This window comes from Syngnathus scovelli, chromosome 2 (assembly GCF_024217435.2).
Source record: "Syngnathus scovelli strain Florida chromosome 2, RoL_Ssco_1.2, whole genome shotgun sequence".
NCBI classification, from domain to species: Eukaryota; Metazoa; Chordata; class Actinopteri; order Syngnathiformes; family Syngnathidae; genus Syngnathus; species Syngnathus scovelli.
Window position 1 is genome coordinate 10,105,800 of NC_090848.1, and position 26,574 is coordinate 10,132,373.

The window sequence follows — 26,574 nt, forward strand, 5'->3', positions numbered from 1 at the left end:
CTTTCAAAGACACCGCGGTTTCTCAAAGGGCGATCATAATTCTGTCGTGGGGCCTAGCTAGCATGCAAAGCTAATACGGCATTTTGAACCTGGGGCTCGCAGCGTGTTTGCTATGCTAACGGGCGTGGCTTTGCATCAGGGTCGCATGGAGTACGCCACGGTGGTGCTCAAACAGCTGTTGGCAGACCTTATCGAGAAAAACCTGGAGAACCGGAACCACCCCAAACTGTTGCTGAGGAGGTCAGTAGTCGACCAGAGTCATGTGTGGGCTTCTGCTTTTGCCCTCCGTTTGACCCTTTAACGCTGTGTTGCAGGACAGAGTCTGTGGCTGAGAAGATGCTGACCAACTGGTTCACCTTCCTCCTGTATCGCTTCCTCAAGGTGAGTGCTGGTGTTTATTCGCGTGAGGGGAGCCAACACGCTAACTGGCTAATAGAGCCTTATAGTCAACCAGAGCTTCACTCCACTCGAATGACCGGATTTGCTCAAGGTGGTTTGCCAAACAAATGTTTGTCAGATGGTCACCTGTACTTTCTTTGTCCCCAAGTAAATTTTGAACAAAGTTTCCTTGCGACAAGAAAAAAAAACACTACACCACTCAAACGTTTGGCGAAGATTTGCACCCTTGCATGAACCGTGATGTGAATGCACACGATACGATTCAGTGCAATTATATTACGATTCACTACCATTACACTTCAATTCACCAGACTGTGCAAACCAAAAGAGTCTACTGGACTGGTAACTAACCGCTAATATAACCTAAAATGTGTTTTTCCTTGTCATCGCCAGGAGTGTGCTGGCGAGCCTCTGTTTATGCTGTACTGTGCCATCAAGCAGCAGATGGAGAAAGGGCCCATCGACGCCATTACGGGCGAAGCGCGTTATTCCCTCAGTGAAGACAAACTCATCAGGCAGCAGATTGACTACAAGCAGCTGGTAATGCACACACACATGCATATGTTTCTTTATGCACGTAGGTACGCACGCCTCCCTCCACTGATCATGTCATCTCCCTTTAGACATTAATGTGCATCCCTCCGGAGGGTGAGGCGGGCACGGAGGTGCCGGTCAAGGTGTTGAACTGCGATACAGTGACGCAGGTCAAAGACAAGTTGCTGGATGCTGTCTACAAGGGGATCCCCTTCTCGCAGCGACCACAGGCCGACGATATGGACCTCGGTAATGCTTCTTTTCCGTAGGAATTGGCATGATACAATTAACTGATTACCATAATATTCACTCCAATTACAACATACATATTATTTCCTACAATTTGCTACGATTTACAACGATGATGATGTCTTTTACAAATTATGATGTGATTTTCTACAATTACAAAGCGATTCACTTCAATTATGATGTGATTCACCCCAACCAGTAGTACCATCCACTCCGATTACAATACAGTTTGTTCGACTGATGATAGAGGTCACTTTGATTGCGTTATAATTCACTACGATTGTGATATTATTCACTGCAATTTCAGTTACGACTCCATGTCAATATCTTCACGTGTTTTGTGCGCGTTCAGAGTGGCGTCAAGGTCGGCTGACCAGGATAATCCTACAGGACGAAGACGTGACCACAAAGATTGAAAGCGACTGGAAGCGACTCAACACACTTGCTCACTATCAGGTGCGTCATTCTCTCCTTCGCCTGTCAGGTGACCAGGAAGTGGTGTGCAGACTCACCTCAATGCTAATGTGTTGCTAGGTAACAGACGGCTCCCTGGTGGCGCTGGTCCAGAAGCAGGTTTCTGCTTACAACATTGCCAACAGCTTCACTTTCACCAGATCCCTCAGCAGATATGGTACACATGCACAAAATCATTATACGACATCACACATATTGTTCATTTTAGTTTATATTATAATATATCACACATATTAGGCTATATTAGCGAGTTATTGTCTTAGCAACCTGTCCACCTAGCTCCTGTAGTTGGCTTTAGATTTTATTCGCTAGCTCGGTCATTGAATCATTGTAGTGAATTGTATTATAATTGTAGTGAATTGTGTTGAATTGCATCCTAATTCGAGTAAATCATATAACAATTGGAGTACCGTATATTCCTGACTATAAGACGCTACTTTTTGTACAAACTTTGAACCCTTGTAGTCCAGTGCAGCTTATCTATTGATTTTTCACGATTTTTATGATATTGTATGATTTGTGCATATTCTATTATATATGGAAAGTAAACATTAAAACACCTGCAGCTTATATATGAACAAAACTGATTTTTCCCCTAATTTTAGCTGGTGTGACTTATATTCGGGTGTGGCTTAAAGTCCACAAATTACGGTAACTGTGTGATAATTACTAAATTGTATCATAATCAGAGTGAAATATATCAGAATCATAATAAACCTAGTTTTATAATTGTAGTTCTACTTATGCAGTGTACCCAATTTAAGATAATACCCAACTACAAGAGCTACATACATTATTTGGGCAAGTCACTGAGTCACTACGTCACTAACTAACTTCCACACACAACCACACATACAAACTAACAGCTTGTTGTACTCTTTATGCAGAATCGTTACTGCGCACTTCCAGTAGTCCTGACAGTCTGAGGTCCAGAGCGCCCATGATCACACCAGACCAGGAGACAGGTAGGTGCCATTTTGATGAGTGATCCAGGATAAATGTGCGTATAGAATATTGCAGGTATAGTCAATGCAGGTAAAATTGTAATTTTGGTATGGCAACAAGGGATGTTACTATTACAATACTATTTTTTCCACCAATACCAATATGACTACTCACGTCTTTCATGGTTACCGATAAAAAGCACCGATACCACGAGTACTTTTGATACAAAAAATTCCCCCCCCCCAAAAAAAACCCAATGACAAATACTTTTAAAGACCTGTATTCCCAAATAACAATTTTCCTTGAAATTCTATAAAGTTAATGATTTCTCAATTCTACTTCCTGCTGGTAAATGGTCACGAGTAGCAATAGCATGAAATAATGTTGGTATCTGCACCAATAACACCCTGATGTCGGTACTCGCCCATCCCTAGTGATCACGTTGATTCCGTGTGTTTCAGGAACTAAACTATGGCACTTGGTCAAGAACCATGAGCACAGTGACCAGCGTGAGGGGGATCGTGGCAGCAAGATGGTGTCCGAAATCTACCTGACACGCCTGCTGGCCACTAAGGTGTCATACCAACACCTGACATTTGAAGGACACTGCAAATTTCTGCGCATTTATTGTAGAATTTGATCGTAAACAAGGATGTATTATGCTGATACTGCCACCAGGGGACATTGCAGAAGTTTGTGGATGACCTGTTCGAAACAGTCTTCAGCACCGCCCATCGAGGGTCCGCTCTGCCGCTGGCCATCAAATACATGTTTGACTTTCTGGACGAGCAGGCTGATAAACGACAGATCAGCGACCCGGATGTGCGACACACCTGGAAGAGCAACTGGTAGGAGTCCAAGCTTGCCTTTTCTTTCCATTACGATATCGTTCACTACAATTAGGATACGGTTCGCTACACTTGTGTTAATATTCACTACGATTAAACAGAAACACAGCTCACATCAGTTTTGTTGCAATTACGATACAACTACAGTGAGATTTACTTTGATTATGTCAACAGTAAATGTTAATCAGAGATGGCTTATGTGTCCCCCAAAATATTAAAAATGTCTTTACTTTTTTCCTAGCATATCAGGTTTGATAAGCTTCAGAAAATGCTGTCTGTGTCTCCAGTCTTCCTCTCAGGTTCTGGGTCAACGTCATCAAGAATCCACAGTTCGTTTTCGACATCCACAAAAGTAGCATCACTGACGCTTGCCTGTCGGTCGTGGCTCAGACCTTCATGGACTCGTGCTCCACTTCTGAACACCGACTTGGAAAAGACTCACCGTCCAACAAGCTGCTCTACGCGAAAGACATCCCCAACTATAAGAGTTGGGTGGAGAGGTAGCTCACACACTTACTAGCTAGTGCAGTTCAATAGCTCACTATAACCTAACATTGCCTAATAGAAAGAGATGTAATAGGCTAACTAGCACATTGCTAAATGCCCAGCAAGTGTGGCTAAGGCTTTTATCGTGCAGGTACTACAGAGACATTGCCAAAATGCCAAGCATCAGCGACCAGGACATGGATGCCTACCTGGTGGAGCAGTCACGTCTCCACGGCAATGAGTTTAACACGCTAAGCGCACTCAGTGAGCTTTACTTCTATATCAACAAGTACAAGGAGGAGGTGAGTTCATAACAATAGGTTGCTTACTAATTCAATGGAAATTCACACCTAATGTTCTACTCCTCAATTTTCCACTGTGAGTCCTCTCTGTTTCACAATTTCTGGATGTAACTAATGATGATGATGATGACGCAGGTTCTGACTGCGCTGGACCGCGACGCCTACTGCCGCAAACACAAACTGCGCCACAAACTGGAACAAGCCATCAACTTGATGTCTGGAAGCTGAGTAGGCAAATCAAGACGCCTGCTAACTGAGGGAGGGGGTCTGATTTATTTCATTTTATTTTTCTGAACTGCACCAATCAATCAATGAATTTGCTATTTATTTGCTAAGCGACGGGCTGGGACCCATATGTGGAATTATCTTCGAGAGCGAAACGAGGCGACGGACCTCGACACCATGTATATAACCACAGCCGGGAAAATTAGCTACCGGGAAGTGAACATCCGATCACGCCGCGCCTGCTGACCGACCACAGCTGTGTCCCCTCATCCCTCATTGGTCAGCCACGTTGACGTTCGATTGGCTGGGAGAACTCTTTAGTGTTTACTGCCCCACCCTCTGACGACTCTGGACTGTACCAACTTGCGGAACATTCCGGCGCCAGCCTCGCCCTTTTTTCCAGAACGCCATGATGCCAATACTTTGCCCAGCGAACAGTGCCATGTAAAGACCGGAACTAAGACCAGAACAAAAATTGGAAAAGACTCGAACCAGAGCCGAGATCAAAGATCAAAGCTGAAATGGACTCAATTCAATGACATTGTAAAGTAGAATCAAAGAGACAAAACAATGACGTTTACACTTGGCATGTGGGAGAAGCTCCTGATTGGCTCTTCACCAGGAGAAGGAAGGAAAGCCACTACTGGACCAACGCCACTGTGTGCATGTGTGTATTGTGTTTTGTATGTGTGCGTGTATGTGTGCGTGTGCGTATGTGCGGGAGGAAGCAGAAGACTGAAAATGATCGTTCAAGATGCTGGGGCAGGTCTTATTCCTTAACTCAGTCGGCTGAAAGTGTTAGCAAGTACGTTTGGGCCAGGTTCAAATACAGAAACCTAAAGCCCGAAAATTCTAGTTCATGATGGATGAGATTTAATTACTGAAATCAACATGTTGTTTGTGCTGTTGGATCAAGTCTAATTTCAGAAATCAACAATCTGAAAATGTTAGTGCTGTTGGTTCAGGTCTAATTCCTGAAATCTCCTGCATGAAAATGCTAGTTTATTTTGTTGGGTCAAGTGACATCTAATTGAAATCAGCAGACTTGAAAATGTTAGTTAATTCTGAAAACGCTAATGGGGTGGCTGTGGGGTCAGGTCTACTTACTGAAATCACATGCACACAAGGGTATTTATTGATAAACTTTTATTTAAATTATTGTTTACACATTATTTATTATTGGTGCCAACCAACCAGGTGTTGATGACATTGTTGTCGGTGATAAGGGCGTTCACGGGATGTTGGTCAGACACGCTTATTGGTGTTGCCGTGCAAATGTTCTATCGGCGGGGACGTGTTTCGTGACTCATTTCTGACCCCGAGAAGAGCGTCCGGTCGGCATCACGTCAGGAAACAACCACAAAAAGCGGTCGACTCTGCCTGGACAATACACTTGATGACCAGTAGGATTTTCCATGATGTCATCAGAAGAAGAAGAAGAAGAAAAAAAAAAGAGAAAAACATGTTTATTTGTGAAAACATGTTTGATAGCATTGCCTTGTTTGATTTTTACTTTGAAATGTAACCATGAACACCATGTCCATGTTATAGCCTGTGTCTTTTTTCTACATCGCCATTGCCTTTGTTTGAACTTTGTGACATCATTACTAAAGTGTAAACTACACCTGACTCTGCCTATAAATTAGAAGTTGGCAACTTTGCTTTCTAACGCGCAATATGGTTAGGTTAGTTACACACCAGCAGTCCGGGAAGTGGTGCCACTACAAAATAATCCATTTTCATCACTTTACTTAAAGAGGTTTTTTTTCAATAAAATTACTGTGGGCTGGAAAGGGTCAACGAGCGAGGGACTCAGAAATTGACTGAGTGGTGTCTTCAGAGAGGCAGCACATAGTTCCGAAAGCACCCGAGAGCTCGGATGTCGACGTCACCATCATCCTCCCAACGGAACAAATCTGTTACCGTGGTAACCTTTATGAAGTATGACATTGTGTCAGGACAAAAATTGATGCTGCTGCCTCACTCGGACAGGAAGTCACACAGTACTTTAACACCACGGCATCACTGTGGGCTGATATTTATACCGGGGTAAAAAACTTCCAAGCTATCGAGGGAATCAAGTGAAACGAGTGGCTTCTTTCCGCCAGGGTTTGTCAGGGTTAATCCGCCTGGCAACAGCCAGCCGGTCCATCTTGTGCATCATTTATGATTGGGTGGTGGCCAGTCACATGACGACAGATGCCATGTTTAATAAATGATAGGTAGACTGCTTGGAAATGGAGAAACAAGGCCATCAGGGCTAATAGTCTTAGCTTGTTCGTGAGTCTCCTCCTGTCTGTGTCCTTCTGGGGTTTCTTAAGCATTTGAATCAAGCACCGTGACACCCCCAAGATCCACACTCCCTCCTCCAACAGAAAGCCACATTAGCCTGAGAATGAACTGCCAGGCTTGGGGTACTGCATGTTGCTGATAACAGCACTCTGGGGGGTGTCGGATTATGAAGGGAGTGGGGGATTTGGAAAGAAGCCAAGCTAAATAAAAGTGGAGCAACATGGCTGCTGCTTCATGCTGAACAAAATGTGTCCTACAAAAACATAAAAGACCCCCACCCATCCCCACCACACACACACACACATACACACACGCGCACGCACACATAGGGGAGATTAGGGTTGCCCAAACTTTTTGTGCTGTGGGCCACATTTGATTTTTAAAATGGGCCGATGGGCATGCTCACTTGTATAAATCTACAATGAAAAGCTAAAATGTACGAGTAAAATGTCACATAGTTTACTTTAATTTTACTTTAATGATAAATCTCATGTTTAATTGAATTTTTAATAATGTATTTAATTATAAACGAAACAAAGATTCCACACTTAAAGAATGAAAATATGAAAACAATCATGTTAAATTAAAATAAAATGAACAATAATGTTAAATTATTTTGTTTCTTTTACTATTTTTAATTGCATTATTAATAACGAAGTAACCAAATTATTCGTAAAAATATATTTCTGGTTGATATGGAAAAATGGTTGTTTTGCTTATATTGCTTACTTACAGTTAATTATGTGTACATTTTACATAAAAAATCGTGTTCAAGTTTGTTCATTTTACTATTTTATAGTATCATTTTACAAATCATTAAATCAGTCAAAAAAGAAATGTATAATTGGTTTTATTTTTCGTTTTTTTTTACTACTTCTATGACGTTCGTTACAATTACGATGATTCAATTAAGACAAGGAGAGAAGAACTACGCGTGATGCAAACCCAGATTTATTTATTTATTTATTTATTTATTTATTTATTTATTTATTTATTTATTTATTTATTTATTTATTTATTTTTATATATTGTTTATCTACTTACTTATTTATTCATTTTTTAAAATGATTTTAAATAATTAATTAATGACTTTAAGGGGGCATTTGTTTGGAGTACTATACGAAAAAGGCTAATAAAGCATGTGTGGACTGTGGCACCCTCTGTTGGATGTTATAGTAACTTCAGTCCCATGACAGTCATGGCTTGAGCAATCGTTATGACGTAATGTAAACACGACAGATAAGTGATCAATTGAAAATATGTATTTAGTAGTTAGAAGTAGCTTAGTAGTTACGTGTGCATTAAACTAAAAAGTCATCCACGCAATTTATCCAATAGATGCAACGTGATGGCAACTATTATTGTCGGGTGAAGCTCCGCCCATTTTTACATATATAACCAATCACACGGCGACTTCAGACACTCAGGCATTTTTTTTTCCCCCGGAAGTAAACGTGTTGACTACCTAACAAGCTGTAATCGCAAAGCTTCAAGAGGTCCAAAGTTGAATATTTGCCAATTTACTAGCTTATTAATAGTACGTGTTAGTGATTCATCTGCAGGTGAGTGTCATGGACTATTCTTTGATTTTCTTCTACCACCGTATTTCTGTGGAGCTAGTTTAGGGTTTTTACCTGCACCCTTCTCCAGTAGATAGACGGTGCCTTTCCAGTGTAACTCAGCACATACTGTACATATTTGAAACCTGTTCGTAGTCGTGGACAACATGGTGAACATTTGATCACAACTGCTTGTGTGTACGATGGAACAAAAAGAGCACGCGTTTAGTGGGTTTCCATCCAACTTAGTTAGCTAGCAGGCTGGACTCAGTACTGTTAGCTTTAGTGTAGTTAGGGCTTAAAAGAACAGATGTTTTAAAAACACTTTATAGATGACCATTTAGGAATTAATTCGGGTCAGGTTTAATAGTTTTCGAATGAGTATCAGGGTAATCTTGCTCATTCAATTGCGTTTCAATTGAGTTTTGATCAGTTTTAGACTTGCATTCATATTAACTTTACACTGAGTTTGATTTTAGTTTCAATCAGGTTCAGACTTAAATGCTGTAGGCGGAGTCTACTATGTTAGAAGAATTTAAATTATTAAACATGCGGTACAATTGGTCAGTGTTTGATATGAGTTTTAGTCCAGTAAAGTGCAAGTAAATTGAAAACAAGTTTAGGCAGAGTTTAAAAGTGGCACCCATTATTCATCAAAGGGGCATCAAATTAGAATATGCGAATCTGCAGTCCACGACTAAGCCCTTGTCAACAACAACAACAAAATACTGGCTCAAAATATTTTTCTTTCAGGTTGAGATTGTATTCTCAATGAGTTTCATATAAATTTCTTTCAAGTGTAGAGTGACTTTAGAGTTTCAAATGGTTTTAGATCAAGTTTACACTGCATTTAAATCAGGTTTAGATGGCATTTCAAAGAAATAGTGAGCTTTCAATGATTTCGCATCAAGTTTCCAGTGTGATAAAATCAAGTTTTGAGTGAATTCAGAGAAGCTTTAGACAAAGACATTAATGACTATTGAAAGTTAAAGATGGACTGTGTGTGTGTGCGCGTGTCTTTCACAGAGATGAGTCTCCAGTGGACGGCCGTGGCCTCCTTCTTGTATGTGGAGGTCTTCTTAGTGCTCCTTCTCTGCATTCCGTTCATTTCTGCCAAGAGGTACGTGCTTGAACACACATTAACAGGATTCAACGTTTAACTGACAACTAATGGGAATAAAACCGTTTTTTATTACAATTCACTATATTACAGTAAAATTCACTCTGATTACAATTCACTTTTTTGTGATTCACTTTAATACTATTCACTACCTATGTGATAGGATTCATTACGATGCAATTCACTCAGAATTGTATTCACAGCAATTGTGTTAAAAGTCTCTACGATCCACTACAATGATTCATTAGGATAACAATATACAATGATGATTCTGATTAAAATATTATCACTCTGCTTACAAAACAGCACTATTCTCTTAATTCTAGTTTATGGCATTAAAAGTGTGTGTGCCTGTGTGTGTGTGTTCTTGCAGATGGAGCAGTGTCTTTAAGTCTCGGCTGGTCCAAACCATTGCCCTATATGGTAATACTTACTTCCTAGTGGCAATGGCTATCCTTGTCTTCCTGCTCATTGGTGAGTTTCCGTATGTGTGCAATTGTGTTTGTGTGTATACATGATGTGTCCGATGAATTCACATACCGGTGTGCGGTTTGTTGTGTTGTGTAGATGCGTTCCGTGAGGTGAGCAAGTACAGCGTGACGGAGAAGGTGGATCTGACCAACAATCCCACTGCCATTGAACACATTCACATGAAACTGTTCAGAGCGCAGAGGAATCTTTATATCGCCGGATTCGCACTCTTGCTTTGCCTGTAAGAACACACACACACACACACAGAGTCCATCTTGTCTTTCCCGAGTCATCACAAGATTAACAGGCACATTCAGTGTGCACACAGGCACCCGTACCGTACCATGCCCTGCGTTTAAGCTTGCTTGTCGTCCAGCCTCTTAAATATAACGTCCATACATTACTTTCTTTTTCCCCAGTTGTTATCCCGTGAACTCAACTCTCAGCGTGAAACCCTCGTGATCTTGTGGTCTCACGGGGGCAGCTTTCCAAAAGCGCGCCGCGCACGACTACAGTCGGGCGTCACAATGGTTTAAAAGCTGCTAAACAACAATGCCAACTAACATTCACTCACATGTTTTGCTTTTTGTATGGGATTCTTTCTCATTTGCGAGCTTGGATCTTTTGGAATGTGTTTTTTTTCTTTTTTTTTTTTTAAATGCCACTGTGACCAGCAGGGGGCAATGCACACCACCTGTGCTGTAATAGACAGTGACTGGTGGATTACCATGTTAGTACTGACACAAGCTGCGGAAAGTGTCAGCAGCTGATCGATATTTCCGGACTGTTAATGACCCCAAGGCCACATTTGGTCATCCTGAGTCACTTCCTCCCTACTCTTAAGGTCTTTTTGATAATGTAACGGTGAACGCACCCGCCCTGGTTCGTTTGGCCTTTCACGTACCGTCAGGTCCTTTACACAAACGACAAGGTTCGGTCATGTTACTTTTCCATCACCAGCACCACGTGTTGACACCATGAGCTGTGTGTGTATGTGTAACTAAATATAAGCTGATGACACACGCACAACTTTGGTCTGCACTGCAATGCGATGTGTGCAATCGCAAAGGCCAAAGTGAAATGCCCTTCCTTTCAAACGGAGTGGAAAATGTGATTTGTAGCAAATCAATGTAACTTTTGCTGTTGCTCTTCAGAGTAACGTTCATACTCGCCTTCACCTTTGCCAGTCATGTCGTCTTAATCTGCTCCTTGTTGTTTCGTCTCCCATTTCTCACAAAGATACATTGTAGATTTTCAAGTCTTTATTATTCTGAAAAGTTGTCACGACTCCTTTGAAAGGGGGTGAACAGCGCGGACACACACACACACCCACACTCTGCTGAAGCCCTCAAACTGACAGAAAACATGTGGTTCCGTTGAAGCCAGGTCCTCTGGTCTAAACCATCTGCGGGTTTTGTTAGAAGTCAACCAAATCATGACATGAGAACGGTATCTTGATTGAAAGTTTATGCATGCACGTGCTTGCAGGTTGCTGCGTCGTCTGGCCACTCTGCTTTCCCAGCAGGCCTCCCTGATGGCGTCCAACGAGGCCTTCAAGAAGCAAGCGGAGGGCGCCAGCACCGCCGCCAAAAGCTTCATCGATGAAAATCAAATGCTGCAAGAGGTGAGTTTGGGGGAGCTTTGGGACTTTGTGATCAAAAAGAAGTCAAAGGTGGGCAGGGCAGAGTCTCAATGACGTCGGTACGGAAAAGTGAGCTGATGAGTTGACAGCTGCTTTAACTCGGTCGCTGGTCAGCTGCTCTCGTCACTCACTGTGTTGCCTTTGCTGTTCCTTTCACAGTCAGGATACTTGATGATGATGATAAAGTATCAAGTACTCGTCACGTCGCTATGACATGTTTTCGGCCGTTTGGTTAGAACACCTGTTGTTCTCCAGGGCACGCCGCTCTCTTTTTCAGCCTCTTTCGAATGTGACCAAGGCTCCCTCTCCTTTTGACAGAAACTCCGTGAGGCTGGTGTGGAGGTGCCAGAGGCGGGGAAGAAAGTAGGCGGAGTCCAGGAGGAGAACAAGGCTCTGAAGGAGGAAGTAAAGACTTTGAAGGATGAACTGGATGCCACCAAGAAAGGTGAGGTAGCCAGGAGGAACGCTCTCGGATGAAGCTTTTTATTCCTCCTCACAATTTTAAAGCGTTCCAATATGTCTCAATACCCGAAAGGTCCACAACTATGCACATGAATTTTCAGTATATGGTGAAATCAGTTTGTTTTGGGGATGAATCTGTCATGCTGTCATCTCAACCTACATATTGCTCGGCCAATGGCGTGCATGGCTTTTGGATTTTTGTGCATTTTTTATGTGATACTGATTTTATTTTTCAGTGGTTTGCTAGCGATGTGGGGAGATTTACTCTATGAATGTAATAGAATTGACTGATTGGTTTAAGTTTTTTTTTTTCTTCAAACAAGAGACCTTTAATGAAGTTGCGTGTGTGTGTGTGTTCACAGCTCTTCGCAAGAGTGACGGTGATGTTTCGGCTATGAAGAAACAAGCCGCCAACCTGACAGTGGAATATGACAGACTGTTGGACGAGCACAGCAAATTACTTGTAAATGCACTTTTTTTTTTTCCTCCCCCCACCTTCCCATCTCTTTCTTCTTCTTTGTTTCTGTCTCCCTACCTTTCCACTACGTCGTGACCTATAAAGCTCCAAAGGCTGACGTCACGCATCTCACATTGCACCAAAAGTTAACAATTGCCACGCAATACTTTTTTTGTCTGGTGAATAAAAATCGCTTTATGTATTATTTTTGTCACTTTAAGAGGCGCTGATTTTTATTTGTTTTGTTTTTGTCTGCAGGCCAGTGGTGATAAGAAGTCTGACTGAGGATGATGAAGATGAATGTTCTTCATCTTCATAGTGGCGGGCCTGCTTCATGGTCTTACGTTGCTTCCTGATGGCGCCTCTTGATTTTTGTTTTGTTTTGCTTTTTGTTTGTTTTCTCAGTCACGTAAGAGCTCATATTCCCATTGTTGAAGCCCCCCCCCCCCCCTCCCCCCAAGGGGCCCATCTTCTTGACAAGTGTTTGACTTTCTCGGTTCTTGGTTCTCGCGTACGTAGCCTTAAGCATGACTTGTTAGCCGCACTCGCTAATGTGATGCTTCTGTGTGTAACATGGGAGTGACTCGTGTGTCACATTGCAATGGAAACTGCGTATACAACCTGTAGTGTCACCTCCAATACACAACTTGGCACAAACTCTGTGTGTGTTTGTGTGTGTGTGCTCGTGTGTGTGTTCCCACACATGTTCAACATGCACACAGTGGCTGCAAAAGGGGTTGCGCGGTGTTGAAAGACAGCTGTTGGCCTTCTTTTAGAAAGCACTGCCCCCCCCCCTCTTGGATCTTGTTCCTCAACGTGCTGACTGGAAGCAGCCAAGTCATTTATATTTGGCTGCGCCATCCACCTTGTTGATGACGGCGGCGCCATATTGGGAAAGAAAGTGACACTCCGGCATCAACATTCACCACTCTTGGTTCTCTGGAAAGTGGATGCTTCGCTTCCATTTCAATTGAGACCACCTGGCTTGTTCGCCTTTGTTTACTAAATAAAACTCTGATATTCAGTGGCCTTGTGGTTAGCACGTCTGCCTCACGCAAATACACAAATACCAATGAGATGCAAAAGATTAATTCCCAGCAATTGGATACATTTGAATAAGATCCCAAATGTTCATCAGTTATGCATTTTGAAGTTTATTATTTTGGTTAAACACAAAGATAATCACTTTGCTTTTATGCTAGACTATAGATGTCAGGATGTTTTCTTTTGAGAGGCAAAAGTTGGAGGAATTGTACAATTTTAAACTAAACAATGGCACTTACTGATGCTTACCAAGTAATGATATCAATATTTCCTCATAAAGTCAATGACATAGATAAAAATCTAAAATTCAGGAAAAAAAATTAAATAATAAAAAAAAAATACTGAATTGAATAGTGTTTCCAATCTCTAGAAAGATACTCGGTGCCCTGTGAGAAACTGTAAAGTGGTCTATTTCTGCCCTGACGTTAACTGCTAACTGACCAGTTTATTTGTCTAAAGTGGACTCCCTGTATTTGTGGGGGGTATGGCCGTTGTCTGGCAAGCCAGAACCAATGCTGTACCAATTGCGAGTATGGTATTGGGTCCGGCTTGCCAGTTGACCCACATCTAACAAAAATCTGCATAATTGTGGGCCATTGAAATGCATTGTGTGTGCGTGTGTTGGGGGGGGGGGGGGGTGATTCACAGTAACAGAAATCAAAACCGCCTATTAATATATATGTATAAATATATATATATGTATAAATAAATATATATATATTATAATATATATATATTATAATATATATATATGTGTGCAATAGTGTTTGATGAGTTTTTCATTTTTGTGGTTAATCCCCCTGTTAAATTGTGGGCACATTACACCTGTTTTTAAGAAAATAACATAAAAAGCAGTATTTGTTATGGCTGAATCATTGTAATCATCTATAAATATTGCTTTTTACTGCGTTAATGAGATATAATGGTTATTGGGACTTTTTCCCGGTTTTGACACTAAAGGGTAATCAGCACGCCCTAGCAGCATTATTGCTGTTCCTGACATCCAGGAGGGTTAAACACCACTTCCTGTCAGTCACATTTCACAGTAAAACGACAAACATTATTTACAATTTTTTCACATTTTCCTACGTACCTACGGATTTCAAGTCTTTTTGCTCTAAGCTCCATGCCGCTTGCTGGTCGTGTGACTTGCGTGATGTGTAAAACGTTAAAAGAAAATCACTGACAATTGTAAAAGCAAAAGGCGACAGGAAGCATCAGGGGCGGTGGCTCAGGTGATTGGCACGTCGCCTGAATGTCAGAGGTGCCAAATCCATGTAAAGAAAGTAAAAACCCTGTGACAGTTTGGCTTTAGCCACAATTGCTTTTAATCAACCTGCAGGTAAACAAGCCGGCAGGCAAACAGCTTCCGGGAATTCGTTTTCCTAAAGCCAAACCGTGGCAGGGTTATTACTTCCTGGGCCTGGATTTGACATCTCTGTTGGAAGAAGATCTTACATCACCCATATTTGGTATGTTTTCTGATTCTGGTGATTATAATTTACAAAAATGGACAGTACGCACACGCGCACATACACACATATAATCAAACACAAAATTTAGCAGTTTGAACGTTAGGGTGGAAAAGTAAAAGTGCCATGATGTTTGCATCCAAATACAAATAATTTGATAATAGTTGTAAAAATATTGCACTATTTGCAACACTATTATTTTGTGGATGGGCATGGTATTATGTGTCTCATTTAAACCAATAACAACAAAATCCCTTTAGTCCTTGTTAAAGCCTACAGTAGGCCTACTGCCCCAAAATACTCATACTGCATTAAGAGTAGACATACTTCTTACTTGCGTCAACAAAATAAAAGTTCACTGATTGGCTGGTGAACAACAAATTGCATTAAGACAGCAGTGTAAGGCAACGCACACGACCACTCTTTCGTCTTCCTCTGCTGGTATATTCTTTTTGGGCTGCCGGGGGTGCGGGCGGAGTGGGCGGCACCCGGTCCTGGCTTTGGTGCCAGACCTGATGCTTCACAGTGTTTTTAATTTGGCGGATCGGATAGGAAGACGAGTGTGATAAAGTGCGAGTGAGCGAGCAGGCTGACTTTTGGGGTCACATGACGCTCTCGAAGATGATGACTTTGTTCTCGTCACTGGCGGGCGACAGCGAGTTGAGCGGTTTGACGTCTGGTGCCATGTACTCCAGGTGGTGGCTCCCCCACACTGGGCTGGTCAGATGAGCCCAGCGCTGCAAACACAAAACAGGGAGTCAGGGACAACAAAATAATACATTGCAATGAATTGTCCCTCCCAAGTCCTCAAACATGCTGGTTGTGAACTCTGACCTGTGCAAAGGAGCCTTTGGCGCGGAACAGTTTGTAGACCAGACTGACCGGGATGCACAACATGGACGAGAGTGCCAGACACCAGCCGATCACTTCACCCCACCACGGGTATACGTACGTGTTGTTGTACGTCAGCGCCTTGTAGTTGACCAGATGGAACAGGAAGATGCCCTGCAAGCCACACACTTGTCATTCATCTACGTTTTCCTTATCAATCTATTAATGCAGATATTATTTGGCCCATTGACATCCAGTTCTGTCAAAACCATTCAAATTTCAAACAGTTTCCAAACTCCCACATTCTCGATGAAATTCCTAAATGAGGACGTACCATGCAAACACATGGCGTGATGAAGGACCAGCACCATTTCATCCAGGGCAGTGGCCTGTAGCCGATCATACGCGCCACGTCGTCCATGAAGCGGTCGGCGCCTGCCACGAGACGACGACATTGTGAGAAGCAGCACCACCGGCGTATAAAAGCGCGCATGAGTATTGTGTTCTTTCTTTGGGTAGACATTGCTCTGGTAGAATTGGGCGTTGTGGGACGCGAGTGGACGAGTCACAGCCAATCTGTGCCGTGTGCATCAAAATCCGGGAGGTCGCCGCTATGAAGCTAATGATATGCTTGTGACTTCACAGTGTCTTTATATGTATGTAATGATGGGTGATTGCTCGCACCGTAGACCCAGGCCACCACAATGCATTCCCAGAAGGCCTGCCACAAGAGTGTCATCCCACTGGCCGAGTAGTAGTCAAACAGCTGGAACACGTACATTCCTCCCTGCGGGCGCAACAAAGTCGGCGGTTGAATCCCGGCCCAATGCGGCGTGAGGCCAACGTGCCGGCGGCGGCCACCGACCTGCGTCACCATGGAGATGTCGATGATGAAGCACAGGAAGCAGCAGAGGGCGACGGCGAGTTCTCTCTTGTAGCGGTGCTCATATTTACCGGGAAACAGATCCAGAATGCCCGTCACAAAACCTTCGACGCCGACAAACTGAGCACACGCACACAGGACACCGTGAACATCGCACTCTGTGTGTGTCTGTGCGTGCGTGCGTGTGTGTGTGTCACCTGACTATCCAGACCAAGCAGCAGCAGCATGAAGAAGAAGAGCGCGGCCCACAGTGGTGCAACCGGCATCAAGCTGACCGCCTTTGGATATGCGATGAATGCCAGTCCAGGACCTGGGGTGGGCAAACACACACACACACGCACACACATGCACTTTATAAGTGAATGTCACAACTCATCCCCGGTTGTATTATTATGGTTTGTCGGCGTCTGTGTACTCGCCCCTCCCTTCCTGTGTCTACTCACAACTTATGTACTGATCACAGTCACATGCCTCTCGTTACCTGTCGCGTATTTAAGACTTGTGAGGATGTCACACCCTTTTCGGACTATTTCTTGTCTCTGTCAGTTCTGTTTTTGCTTGCCAGCCCCGTCGGTCAGTCCCGTTGATATTTGTTAGGCCGTTAAGTTATGTTAGTTTGCCGGTGCTGTTGGTTATCCTCCCGTCCAACTACCTTTTTCCTCAATAAAGTCTGGTCCAAGCTGCATTTGGTCACCCTGCTCCGTTCCGATCCGTGACAGTGAATGGAAATTGTCGGCCGCATAAAACCTCAAACTTTAAGTTAGTCCCACAAGGTCCGAGCCAAATAGGTCACCTGACTCGGCGACCTGCGAAATGTCCACGTTCTGCTCAGCTGCCATGAAGCCCAGGATGGAGAAGACCACAAAGCCAGCAAAAAAGCTGGTCCCGCTGTTGATCAATGCCAGCACAAAGGCGTCTCTGGAGGTGGTAAAACACAAAACGCTAAGTGAGCTTCTCCCATTTTATGGTTCCTCCACCCGACCACGGTGCACGTACTTGTAGCAGTCATTGTTGAAGCGGTTGTAGCTACCCAGAGCTGTCAGTGCTCCCAGACCGATGGCGTAGGAGAAGAACACCTGCGTGCCGGCATCGATCCATACCTGCGAGATTCACGTCTCAAAGTTGATCTCTCATGTGGAATTTGACCATCTACAGTAACCCTAACCCTTCACATTTTCATACATGCATAAGAAATTTCCCTCAGGGCTCCAACTTCCCTGGGAACTGGATCATTCTCTTGCCAATAGAACTTAATTGTAGTGCAGAAACGGCCAATCCACTCTGTGTCTCTGTGTTCACAGTCAAGCCTGAAATGAATCCTACCCCAAGGGTATGTCTCTGATCTCAGTGAGGCTCCACTGACCTGAGCCTCCTCCAGCTTGGACCAGTCAGGTTTGATGTAGTACATGATGCCGTCGTACGCTCCGGGCAGCGTGACTCCGCGGACCAGCAGGATGATCAGCACCACGTATGGGAAGGTGGCTGTGAAGTACACAATCTGAAAAGCATACGTTGAGGAAAATGTGTTATTCTCGTTACATATTTGAACATATTTGTGGTAACCTGTGCAAATGTGGTTAGCTGATTTCCAGGGTAAATAATAAGACTTTTTTTCATTGGTTAAATCTGACCCCAATAGTACGTGAGGTTTAATAAGTAGCTCACGTGGCTTGATCCTTTGACTTTTTTTTCATCAACATTTATTTTTACTGCTCTCATTCTTTGCGTGTGTGTGTGTGTGTGTGTGCCTCAGAGTCACCTTGAGCACCTCATATCATTTTGCACCACCCACTAAACGGAATGTTTGTATTGAGAGCCAAGCTCCGTGAGAGTCCACAAGTACACACAGACACACACGCACGCACACACAGACACACACACATGCATAGGGTGCATAAAGTTGTTATCAGAGGACTGTATTACTCACTTGATGTTGGAGATTTGGGCTGGTTCATTGGCCATTGTGACCTATTTCACACATTTCAAAAGACTCACTATTTTTGCTGCATTCATGTTAACGATGCTTTTATGATGGTAAAATTGCATTTATTGTTCCCGTGCATGTTTTATTCAAGCTTGTTTTTAGTCCTTTAATATAATTGTTGGCAATTTTATATCTACCAGTACAAAGTACAATGATTTGATCACAGCATTCACACTACTTGTCGGTTTCAGGGTCACTGGGTACATCTTGAACAATGACAGGACACGCAAGCACTTCGGCATCAGTGTCTCCAACAATGTTTCATTTATTTTCACAAAATAATTGGTTAATTGATATATTGCAATACAAATTAATTAATGTCTCATGTTTACATTTGTTTATTTTATTTTATGAAACAATTGTTCAATTTATTCGCTTCATGATATCACAATTCAAATCATTTTATTACTAAAAACACTCTTAGTGAATGCTTTTTTATTTTATAAAAATTTAATTTGAATTAAATTAAATATTTTAAAAATGAGAAAGTTGTGTTATCTTATTTTAAGAAATACATATACATTAAATGATATTCACTAGTCATATAATACTCAATGTAATCGGTTAATCTATTACAGTGTAAAATAATAAAAAAAAAGGTCTACATTTTTATGTTCGTGTTAATTCCATAATTGGTCAGTTACTTTGAATAGAATTATTCACAAAAAACGATTGCGTAACTTTTATAGTTCAGAGATCAAACAAAACAAAAAAAGAAAATATCACAAAAACCTGTTGTGCTAAAAAAAGTAAAGAATGAAACCAGTATTTAAAAAAACTTTTAGTGGGTGGGACATATAAAATATAGGTGATTAAAATTTTCTCTTGACCAGTGTTATTTTATTAATGTATTCAATTATATTTGTATTGAATAAGATACTTTGCATATTTTACATGCATATTTGAAGATTTTTTGGGAAAATCAAATGAGATGTTCGAATCATCGTTTGAAATGCGGGCCCCAGTTTGATTACTTTGACAGCAAAGCTCTGTCATGACCTTCCTTTCCCTCAATGCAGAGGTCAAAGCTTTATTGTCCTATAGTGGTATGCGATATGATGTCATAGCTAGAATACACGCATCCACACATCTTCATGTGACGCATTATGTAACATTGGTACACACGCACACACAGCGTCTCTCAGTCACGTCCCACTGCAGAATACATGACCCCTCCCCCTTCCACAAAGGACAAATCACAGACTGCCACATCACAGCCTCGCCGTGTCCCGACTCAGGCCTCCGCCCATCATCGTTGCCATGGGAACGCTTAGTCTCCCATGTGACCGCATGTGTGCAGTGTGTACGGTTGTGCAGTCAAATCAAATGCGCACACACATTCGGGGTTGAGTTTGGCTCGTTTGGTTTGACAGCTGATCACGTGACCTTTGACCACGTGCACCACTGCGCCCCACACACATACATGCATGCACACGCCAAAATATATGAATGCAGGTTACAAACCTACTCAGACACACGCAGAAACACACGTGCCCACTCTTACACACTCGGTCGGGCACAATGACACAGACAAGGTCAGTATGAGTTGGGAGAGTGAGTGACTCTGCGCTCAACCACTCTGATGTCGCTGACTGATGATGCGAGCAGTGGGATTCTGCATCATGCGGTATTAGTGCGTTGTCTTGTCGGCGTGTTTTACCTTTCCGGTAGATTTAACGCCTTTCCACACACAGAAGTAGATGAGCAGCCACACGGCCATCAGGCACAACAACAACTCCCAGTTGATTTGACCTGGATCGTCTAAGCCCGATGAGATGTTCAGAACCTTGTTCCTGCGCGTGCACACACAGACACACACAGGCATACATGTTATGTGACAGTGAAAGTCATATCACCTGATAGGCCCCAATTTCGTTTTCATTTGCAGAGCGCACGGGTGGAGTTTTTTTTCTTTTTGTATTTTGCTAGACTGTGCACAGGTGGACGTAACAAGTGCATGATTCAGAAAGCAACTCAGCACTGCTACCTTTTTATCCATTTTAGATTATGGGGACCCGTTATACATATATGAACGCTTCAGCTCAATGCAAATGGGGGGCTTCGTCCCATCATTGTGAAGTGGGATGGCCAGCAGGAGGTTGGCTCACTGGTGCACTCTTATTTACAAGGCTATTCTTGGACTCCTGCCGTCATACATTTGTCACTTAATCATTTGGAGAAGTGTTGACTCTTACACTCAAATAACATATTGCGAGCAGCTCCGTTCGCCCGGACTGAGTTTGGAAAAAAAGGCTTTTGTCTTTGCCGCCCCTTCTACAAGGAAATTGTTGCAAGAGGACTGGAAATTAGTCATCATTGAATGACTTTAAATCCAGGTTGAGAACATTTGAGAAAGCTTCTTTAACATGTAACATCTAATTGAAGTCATTTTAAATTGTGTTCATATTGTAATTTTGTAACTTTTTGATGCCTCTTGGCCAGGAGTCCCTTGCAAAAAAAAACACAAGTAGGCGGCGCGAGCACGACTCACTCCCAGAACTCGATGATGGGTGATCTGGCCTGGGCCACTTGGGCGCAGGTGAGGTTGCTGCCGGCGATGGAGGCGTTGGCGCTGGCGTTGTAGCATTGGTGGAGATTGAAGGCATCCACGCAGGTGTTGGTGTTCCAGGGGTTGTCGCACGTGGACCACGGCAGGTCGGCACTGAACGACTTGATGAGGTAGTATAAACCCCACGCCAACACCATGATGTAATAGGTGTTGCAGAAAAACACGATCACCATGGATGCATAGCCCAAACCTGAAAAGAAGTATAGGATAATCCTTTTCAAACTTTCCACACCCACCCTTAATGATTATTATTAAAAAAAAAAAAGTCAAACCCACTTTGATTTATTATGTTCAAATATACTTGAGAAGCTCTGACATTTTTCAACTTTTTTTTCCTCTACAGAACTTTGTGAGTCCTCTTTGCGGGATGCGTTTTTCAATTTTTTGAAGACATAATTAGGACAGGAAATGGTGTGGAGTGGCGTGATCTACCTTTGAATAGCGGCGCGATGTTCCACACATTGATGCTTCCCGCCTTCATGAACTGACCCAGCGAGATCTCCAGGAAGAAGATGGGCACCCCGCCCACAATGACGATCAGCAGGTAAGGGATGAGGAAGACGCCTGCCCGGGAACACAGAAGTAGAAATGTTCCTAAACGACCTTGGCAAGTTAACAATTAACCCGCTCTACCTTTTGTCACGTACGCTGCCAATAACGGTTAACTCACGACACTCAACACACATATGTATTGTGGGTCAACATACAACACATCATCGTCAGTGTAGTTGGTGTAAGAAAGTTATTGTCATTGTTGGCATACTCTCCATCTCTCCACTTTTGAGGAGTTTCATTTGCATGGCTATGGCTAAAATGGTTCAAAAGCAAAATGGACACAAAGGCAACACAAAATGACATGTTGATGTTAATGACAAGCTCACATTCAGCGTTCGCGTCGACTGAATCACATCGCACGCACCATTGGCTGAGAGCAGAAAGTGTTAACGTGCTAAGATGCAGCCAATGCTACAGTTAGCAAGATAATCTGGCTAATCCCAGCTAAGTCAGTGTGCTAATTGAGTTTTTATTTTTAGAAAAACACTTTATTTACAAAAGAAAATTAACAGAAAGATATGGTAACATTACCAAGACAAGCAAACTCCTCCAACAAGCGCAATGACTTACAATTCATCTTGCTATTTAAAAGACAACATTGTTATAAAATTATTCAAATTCCCTGTCACTTTATAGAAAAAAAAATATAGGTTCAACCTTGCTTTCATGTTACACTTCTACTGGCCACAGCATTTGAGTTTGGGTTGGCGTGCAAGTCGCGTCTTTGACTGTCTTCCTTCTTGCATTTGGCCCCTCAAATAAACATCATGTCACAGAAACATTCTCCTTCAACCAGGCCATTGCTTTTTACCAGCTCATGCTAAAGGCCCTATCTGTCACGATCCGTCTCCGTTCGTTTCCTTGTTTTAACGTTACCATGGTTTCCGTAGGCGTCGCCCCTCCCCTCCTGTGTCTGTTGACAATCTATGTAATTGCCGTGACCTGCCTCTCGTTAGCTGTCTTGTATTTAAGTCCTGTCTGCCCCTCACTCCTGTCGGATTGTTTGCGTCTCATGCCTTGTTGTTTCTCTAGTTGCTTGTCTGTTCTCGTCTTGTTTTGTCTTTCTGTTCAGTTATTCTCATCCTTAGTCGAGCGTCTATAGTCTGTCTTTTGAGTTCCTTCAACAAACCCTGGTCCGAGCTGCATTTAGTCGCTCAGCTCCATTTATTTTATGACGCTATCCCACTGAGAGGCAAACATTAGAAATTTCAAACATGTCTCAGGTCACAACTAATCACGGCTCAGCTTGAGAAAACTGGTGAGCCGTGATCGGTTGTGACCTGAGACCTTGCAACTGTGATGTCACTTTCAGTCGACAGCAAGTGACAAAATGGTAACAGGTGGATTTTGCCTGTTTCATTCAAATCCCACAAATGAAACATCAATCAGAACACTGTGTTCTGACTAGTCGGACTGCACAGAACATATTATTACAAAGAAAATTTGGGGGGTTGACTATCCCTTTTAGAGTTTCAACCTTTAATTGATGCACATAAACTAGAAAGGACAGCGCTAGCCTGAGTGTTGGTGTGAAAACCCAACGATTTACCCACTAAATAAGTAAGCGAGCGACTCTGTCAGCCTGACCTGTGTGACAAGTCAGTGACATGTGTTTTATCTTTGTGATTTGACGCCAATAAGTGAATGATTCACAGAAGCAAACAAACAACTCGATGCATGCTGGTGAACTCTCATCAATGCGATTTGATGTCTACATTTAGCCTCCCTGCCAACAGGTGTCGCCGGTCAGCAATTTTTGGCAGCGGCACCTGAGGGCCGGCCAATAGGATTAAAGGATTATTGTCAATTGACGCTAAACTGCGACGCACGTGGTGTCAGGAATAACCGCGGCACGCTTGTACACACTGAAAATATCCCACGTCTTTGAACCCCGTAACACGTCGCGGCTCGTCACCGTGGCAACAAACCATCAATAGAAAGGAGCAGGGGGCAGGGCAAGAGACAGGTTACCCTGGCAACCAGACTGATGACTCAGCCAAGAGACTCCTGCATCCTGAAATATCTTCAGAAAGACACACATGCACAACAACCCACAATTGTGCTCAGAAACACATGCAAGGAAGGAAGGAAGGAAGGAAGGAAGGAAGGAAGGAAGGAAGGAAGGAAGGAAGGAAGGAAGAAATGAGTACATTGCAAAGGTTCGAGCCACCCACATGCAGAGTCATTGATAAATGGCAGCTAGACCTTCAAGAGAAGTGTGACCTTCAAACTGTGCCAAAGTCAGCAGGAGTGCGGCAATGTACGGCAACTATAGGCTTCATTCAACTGACCTTCATCTGTGTCACAAGGTCTGTGTCTTTTGTGAGAAAGTGATTGATTGCTTTTGGTTGTATTCAATAGCGCAGACACAGGATACAAAGAGAGCAAATAGCGACCTTCATTTTCATCCCGTGAGAGAAACTGGACCTTTTCCTCCTCAGTCCATCATCACTTGATGTCCTTCTCCCAAACACTGCCACTGAGTCAGCAGATGGCGCGTGCCTGTGCCTTATGTGTGTTTTTTTTACGTGCCTGTTGTGTGTGTGTGCGTGTATGTGTGTGTGTACATGAGAGAATGCACAGGGGGTGTAGCCAGACATTTTTCGGTGGGTGATGTGTGGCTAGTTTTTTACTATTTTTACTATTTTTTACGATGAAATACTATGCTAATACTATGAAATCCTTGTCACATAACAATGTCCAATACACTCATAATCAAGCGAGAACAAATCTAAGTAAGAAAGCAACATTTTGCTGAGCTTCATTTACTCGTTAATTTTCTACAATCAGGGGCTCATTCATTCAAATCAAATGTGAAAATGGAAAAAAAAAAAAAATCCAGACATCAAAAAGAAGGAGGGTAAGAGAGTGGCCACAGAGGGACAAGGGGTGGCCTGGGTCACCTCTGGCCACCCTGCAGCTCTGCCCCTGTCATGTGCATTGGAGGAGGCCAATAGATCGGTACAACTGACAGCTGACTGTGTTTGTTATTAAAACTGTCAATCAATGCAAATTTACTACATTTAAAATCCAAAAAACATTCTAAAAATGAATGACCTGCAACATACTTAATGATTTTCAATTCATTTTGATCTGAACATGCATGTATGTGAAGATAATCCTAAAAATAAATATTTCAATTGGTCAACATCATAAAATGGGCCATCAAACTGTATGACGAAGAGAGGAATGTCTCACCAGCTTTTTTCAAGTCAAGTTCTACAGGTGAGTATAGGTGACCTGGGCAATTATTTGCGGCTTAGCTGCGCACACCTCAAATCTAAAATTACTGACGTGCATATATGGCAGCTTTTGCAACATATACTGTTAATGGGCATTGTGTCTTTGGCGATTTGGTTGGACGCTTGGATTGCCTTCAACCAGGCTCCTTTCTTTTCATCTATTTTAAAAATGGCTTCTCACAGCCATTTGTGTAAGCACAAAATAATGTCCTGATTTTCTGAATGTTACCTCTATTTCTTGCTGATACATTGTTGACATTTTTGGGTGGGGTCTTTAGCCTTGGAAAGGGCTATTCTGATGTTATCTGGAAAACTTGATTTCTTCTCTCATTTTATTGTCAATTCTTATTTGGAAAAATATGATTTGATTGTGGTAACACTATGACTTGCTTTATTGTAAATTCTTATTTGGAAAAATACAATTTGATTGTAGTAACATTATGCCATTTGTCAACTTTTTATCTTGGTGAATTTACACATTTTATCTTGCTAACTATAAACTTTAATTTAAAAAACTACACCCATCATTTGGCTATTTTTTTTCTTGTTTTATTACAAATTGCTTATATCTGAAAGATACAACTGTCATATGTCATTTTCTGGGGCGGGGAACTTGTTTTATCGTGAATATTTTCCTTGTAAAAATAGGATTTCTTTTTGATAAAAGATTCAATTTTCTCCTGTTTCATGACGTTTTACCTTGGTGAAAAAAGTGACTCAATGATTTCCATTCATACTTTGCTAAGAATTCTATCATCACAAAATACAACTATTATGGTGTTATAACATTATCCTTGGAATTTATATTTCATTTGTTTGCTCGGTTGTATTTGTTTTGTTTTTATTACCCCCCCCCCCCCCCCCCAGCTCTTGAAAAAACAATATTCAGACCTTTTTGGGAAAAACAAACAAAAAAAACAACAAAGCAAAACAAAAAAAAACCCATTCGTTTTCTTTTTTCATCTGATTTTTTTTTCCTGGAAATAACGCCATTATACTAAGCTATTGAACCGTTACTTGTTCGCTGTGCGTCGGCATGAAGGTGAACAGCCGTGGAGGCGGCGCGAGTGAGGGCTTGAGCGTTCGAGTATTTGCTCACCTCCTCCGTTCTTGTAGCACAGGTAGGGGAACCTCCACACGTTCCCTAAGCCGACTGCGAAGCCCACGCACGACATGATAAAGTCCATCTGTCTGCTCCATGTTTCGCGCTCCTGACGCACCGGCGGCGGCCCCACGATCACGCCACCTTTCTTGCCCTCGGGTCCGTGTCCGGGGCAGTCCGACCCGGATCCGTCCAGCCCGGCCCCTGCCGCCGCAGCCGCCATCAGCCCACCTCCGAGGCGATTCCTCCCGGCCTCCTCCGGGGGCAGCAGCGAGCAGGTGGACGGGAGGGGGGGCGCAGTCTGCCTGTCCATCAATCAAAAAGGCGCTCGGACAAAAATATCCAAAAGCTTCTTTCTCTCTCTCGCTCTCTCTCTCTCTCTCTCTCTCTCTCTCTCCGTCCGTCTTTCTCTCTTTTTCTTTCTCTG

The 26,574-nt window shown here is 42.7% G+C and overlaps 3 protein-coding genes across 3 annotated transcripts in view; 2 read left to right on the top strand and 1 right to left on the bottom strand.

The window, feature by feature from the left end:
• The window catches only part of plxna3 (plexin A3), a 30,607-nt gene extending 24,516 nt beyond the window's left edge, over nt 1–6,091 (top strand). Inside the window, exons 27-38 of the mRNA XM_049752768.2 lie at nt 140–240; nt 315–381; nt 793–939; nt 1,023–1,182; nt 1,535–1,638; nt 1,717–1,813; nt 2,544–2,621; nt 3,063–3,175; nt 3,280–3,449; nt 3,737–3,949; nt 4,087–4,237; nt 4,373–6,091. Coding sequence (XP_049608725.1) covers nt 140–240; nt 315–381; nt 793–939; nt 1,023–1,182; nt 1,535–1,638; nt 1,717–1,813; nt 2,544–2,621; nt 3,063–3,175; nt 3,280–3,449; nt 3,737–3,949; nt 4,087–4,237; nt 4,373–4,465 — 1,494 coding nt within the window. The 3' untranslated portion in view covers nt 4,466–6,091. The remainder of the gene's footprint in view (nt 1–139; nt 241–314; nt 382–792; nt 940–1,022; nt 1,183–1,534; nt 1,639–1,716; nt 1,814–2,543; nt 2,622–3,062; nt 3,176–3,279; nt 3,450–3,736; nt 3,950–4,086; nt 4,238–4,372) is intronic.
• Nucleotides 6,092–8,145: 2,054 nt separating this feature from the next.
• Nucleotides 8,146–13,122, top strand: bcap31 (B cell receptor associated protein 31). The gene is made up of 8 exons (XM_049752851.2): nt 8,146–8,316; nt 9,340–9,433; nt 9,807–9,907; nt 10,001–10,145; nt 11,393–11,528; nt 11,865–11,991; nt 12,371–12,471; nt 12,724–13,122. The coding sequence occupies exons 2-8, from the start codon at nt 9,342–9,344 to the stop codon at nt 12,748–12,750; spliced, it is 729 nt and encodes a 242-aa protein (XP_049608808.1). The 5' UTR covers nt 8,146–8,316; nt 9,340–9,341; the 3' UTR covers nt 12,751–13,122.
• A 473-nt stretch (nt 13,123–13,595) lies between these two features.
• Nucleotides 13,596–26,571, bottom strand: slc6a8 (solute carrier family 6 member 8). The gene is made up of 13 exons (XM_049752801.2): nt 26,145–26,571; nt 21,681–21,812; nt 21,171–21,438; nt 20,340–20,472; nt 18,059–18,193; nt 17,692–17,795; nt 17,489–17,613; nt 16,893–17,005; nt 16,678–16,815; nt 16,497–16,599; nt 16,147–16,247; nt 15,816–15,986; nt 13,596–15,718 (listed from the first exon to the last, which is right to left on the bottom strand). Exons 1-13 carry the CDS (start codon nt 26,458–26,460, stop codon nt 15,584–15,586), a joined length of 1,974 nt encoding a protein of 657 aa, XP_049608758.1. The 5' UTR covers nt 26,461–26,571; the 3' UTR covers nt 13,596–15,583.
• Nucleotides 26,572–26,574: the final 3 nt, after the last annotated feature.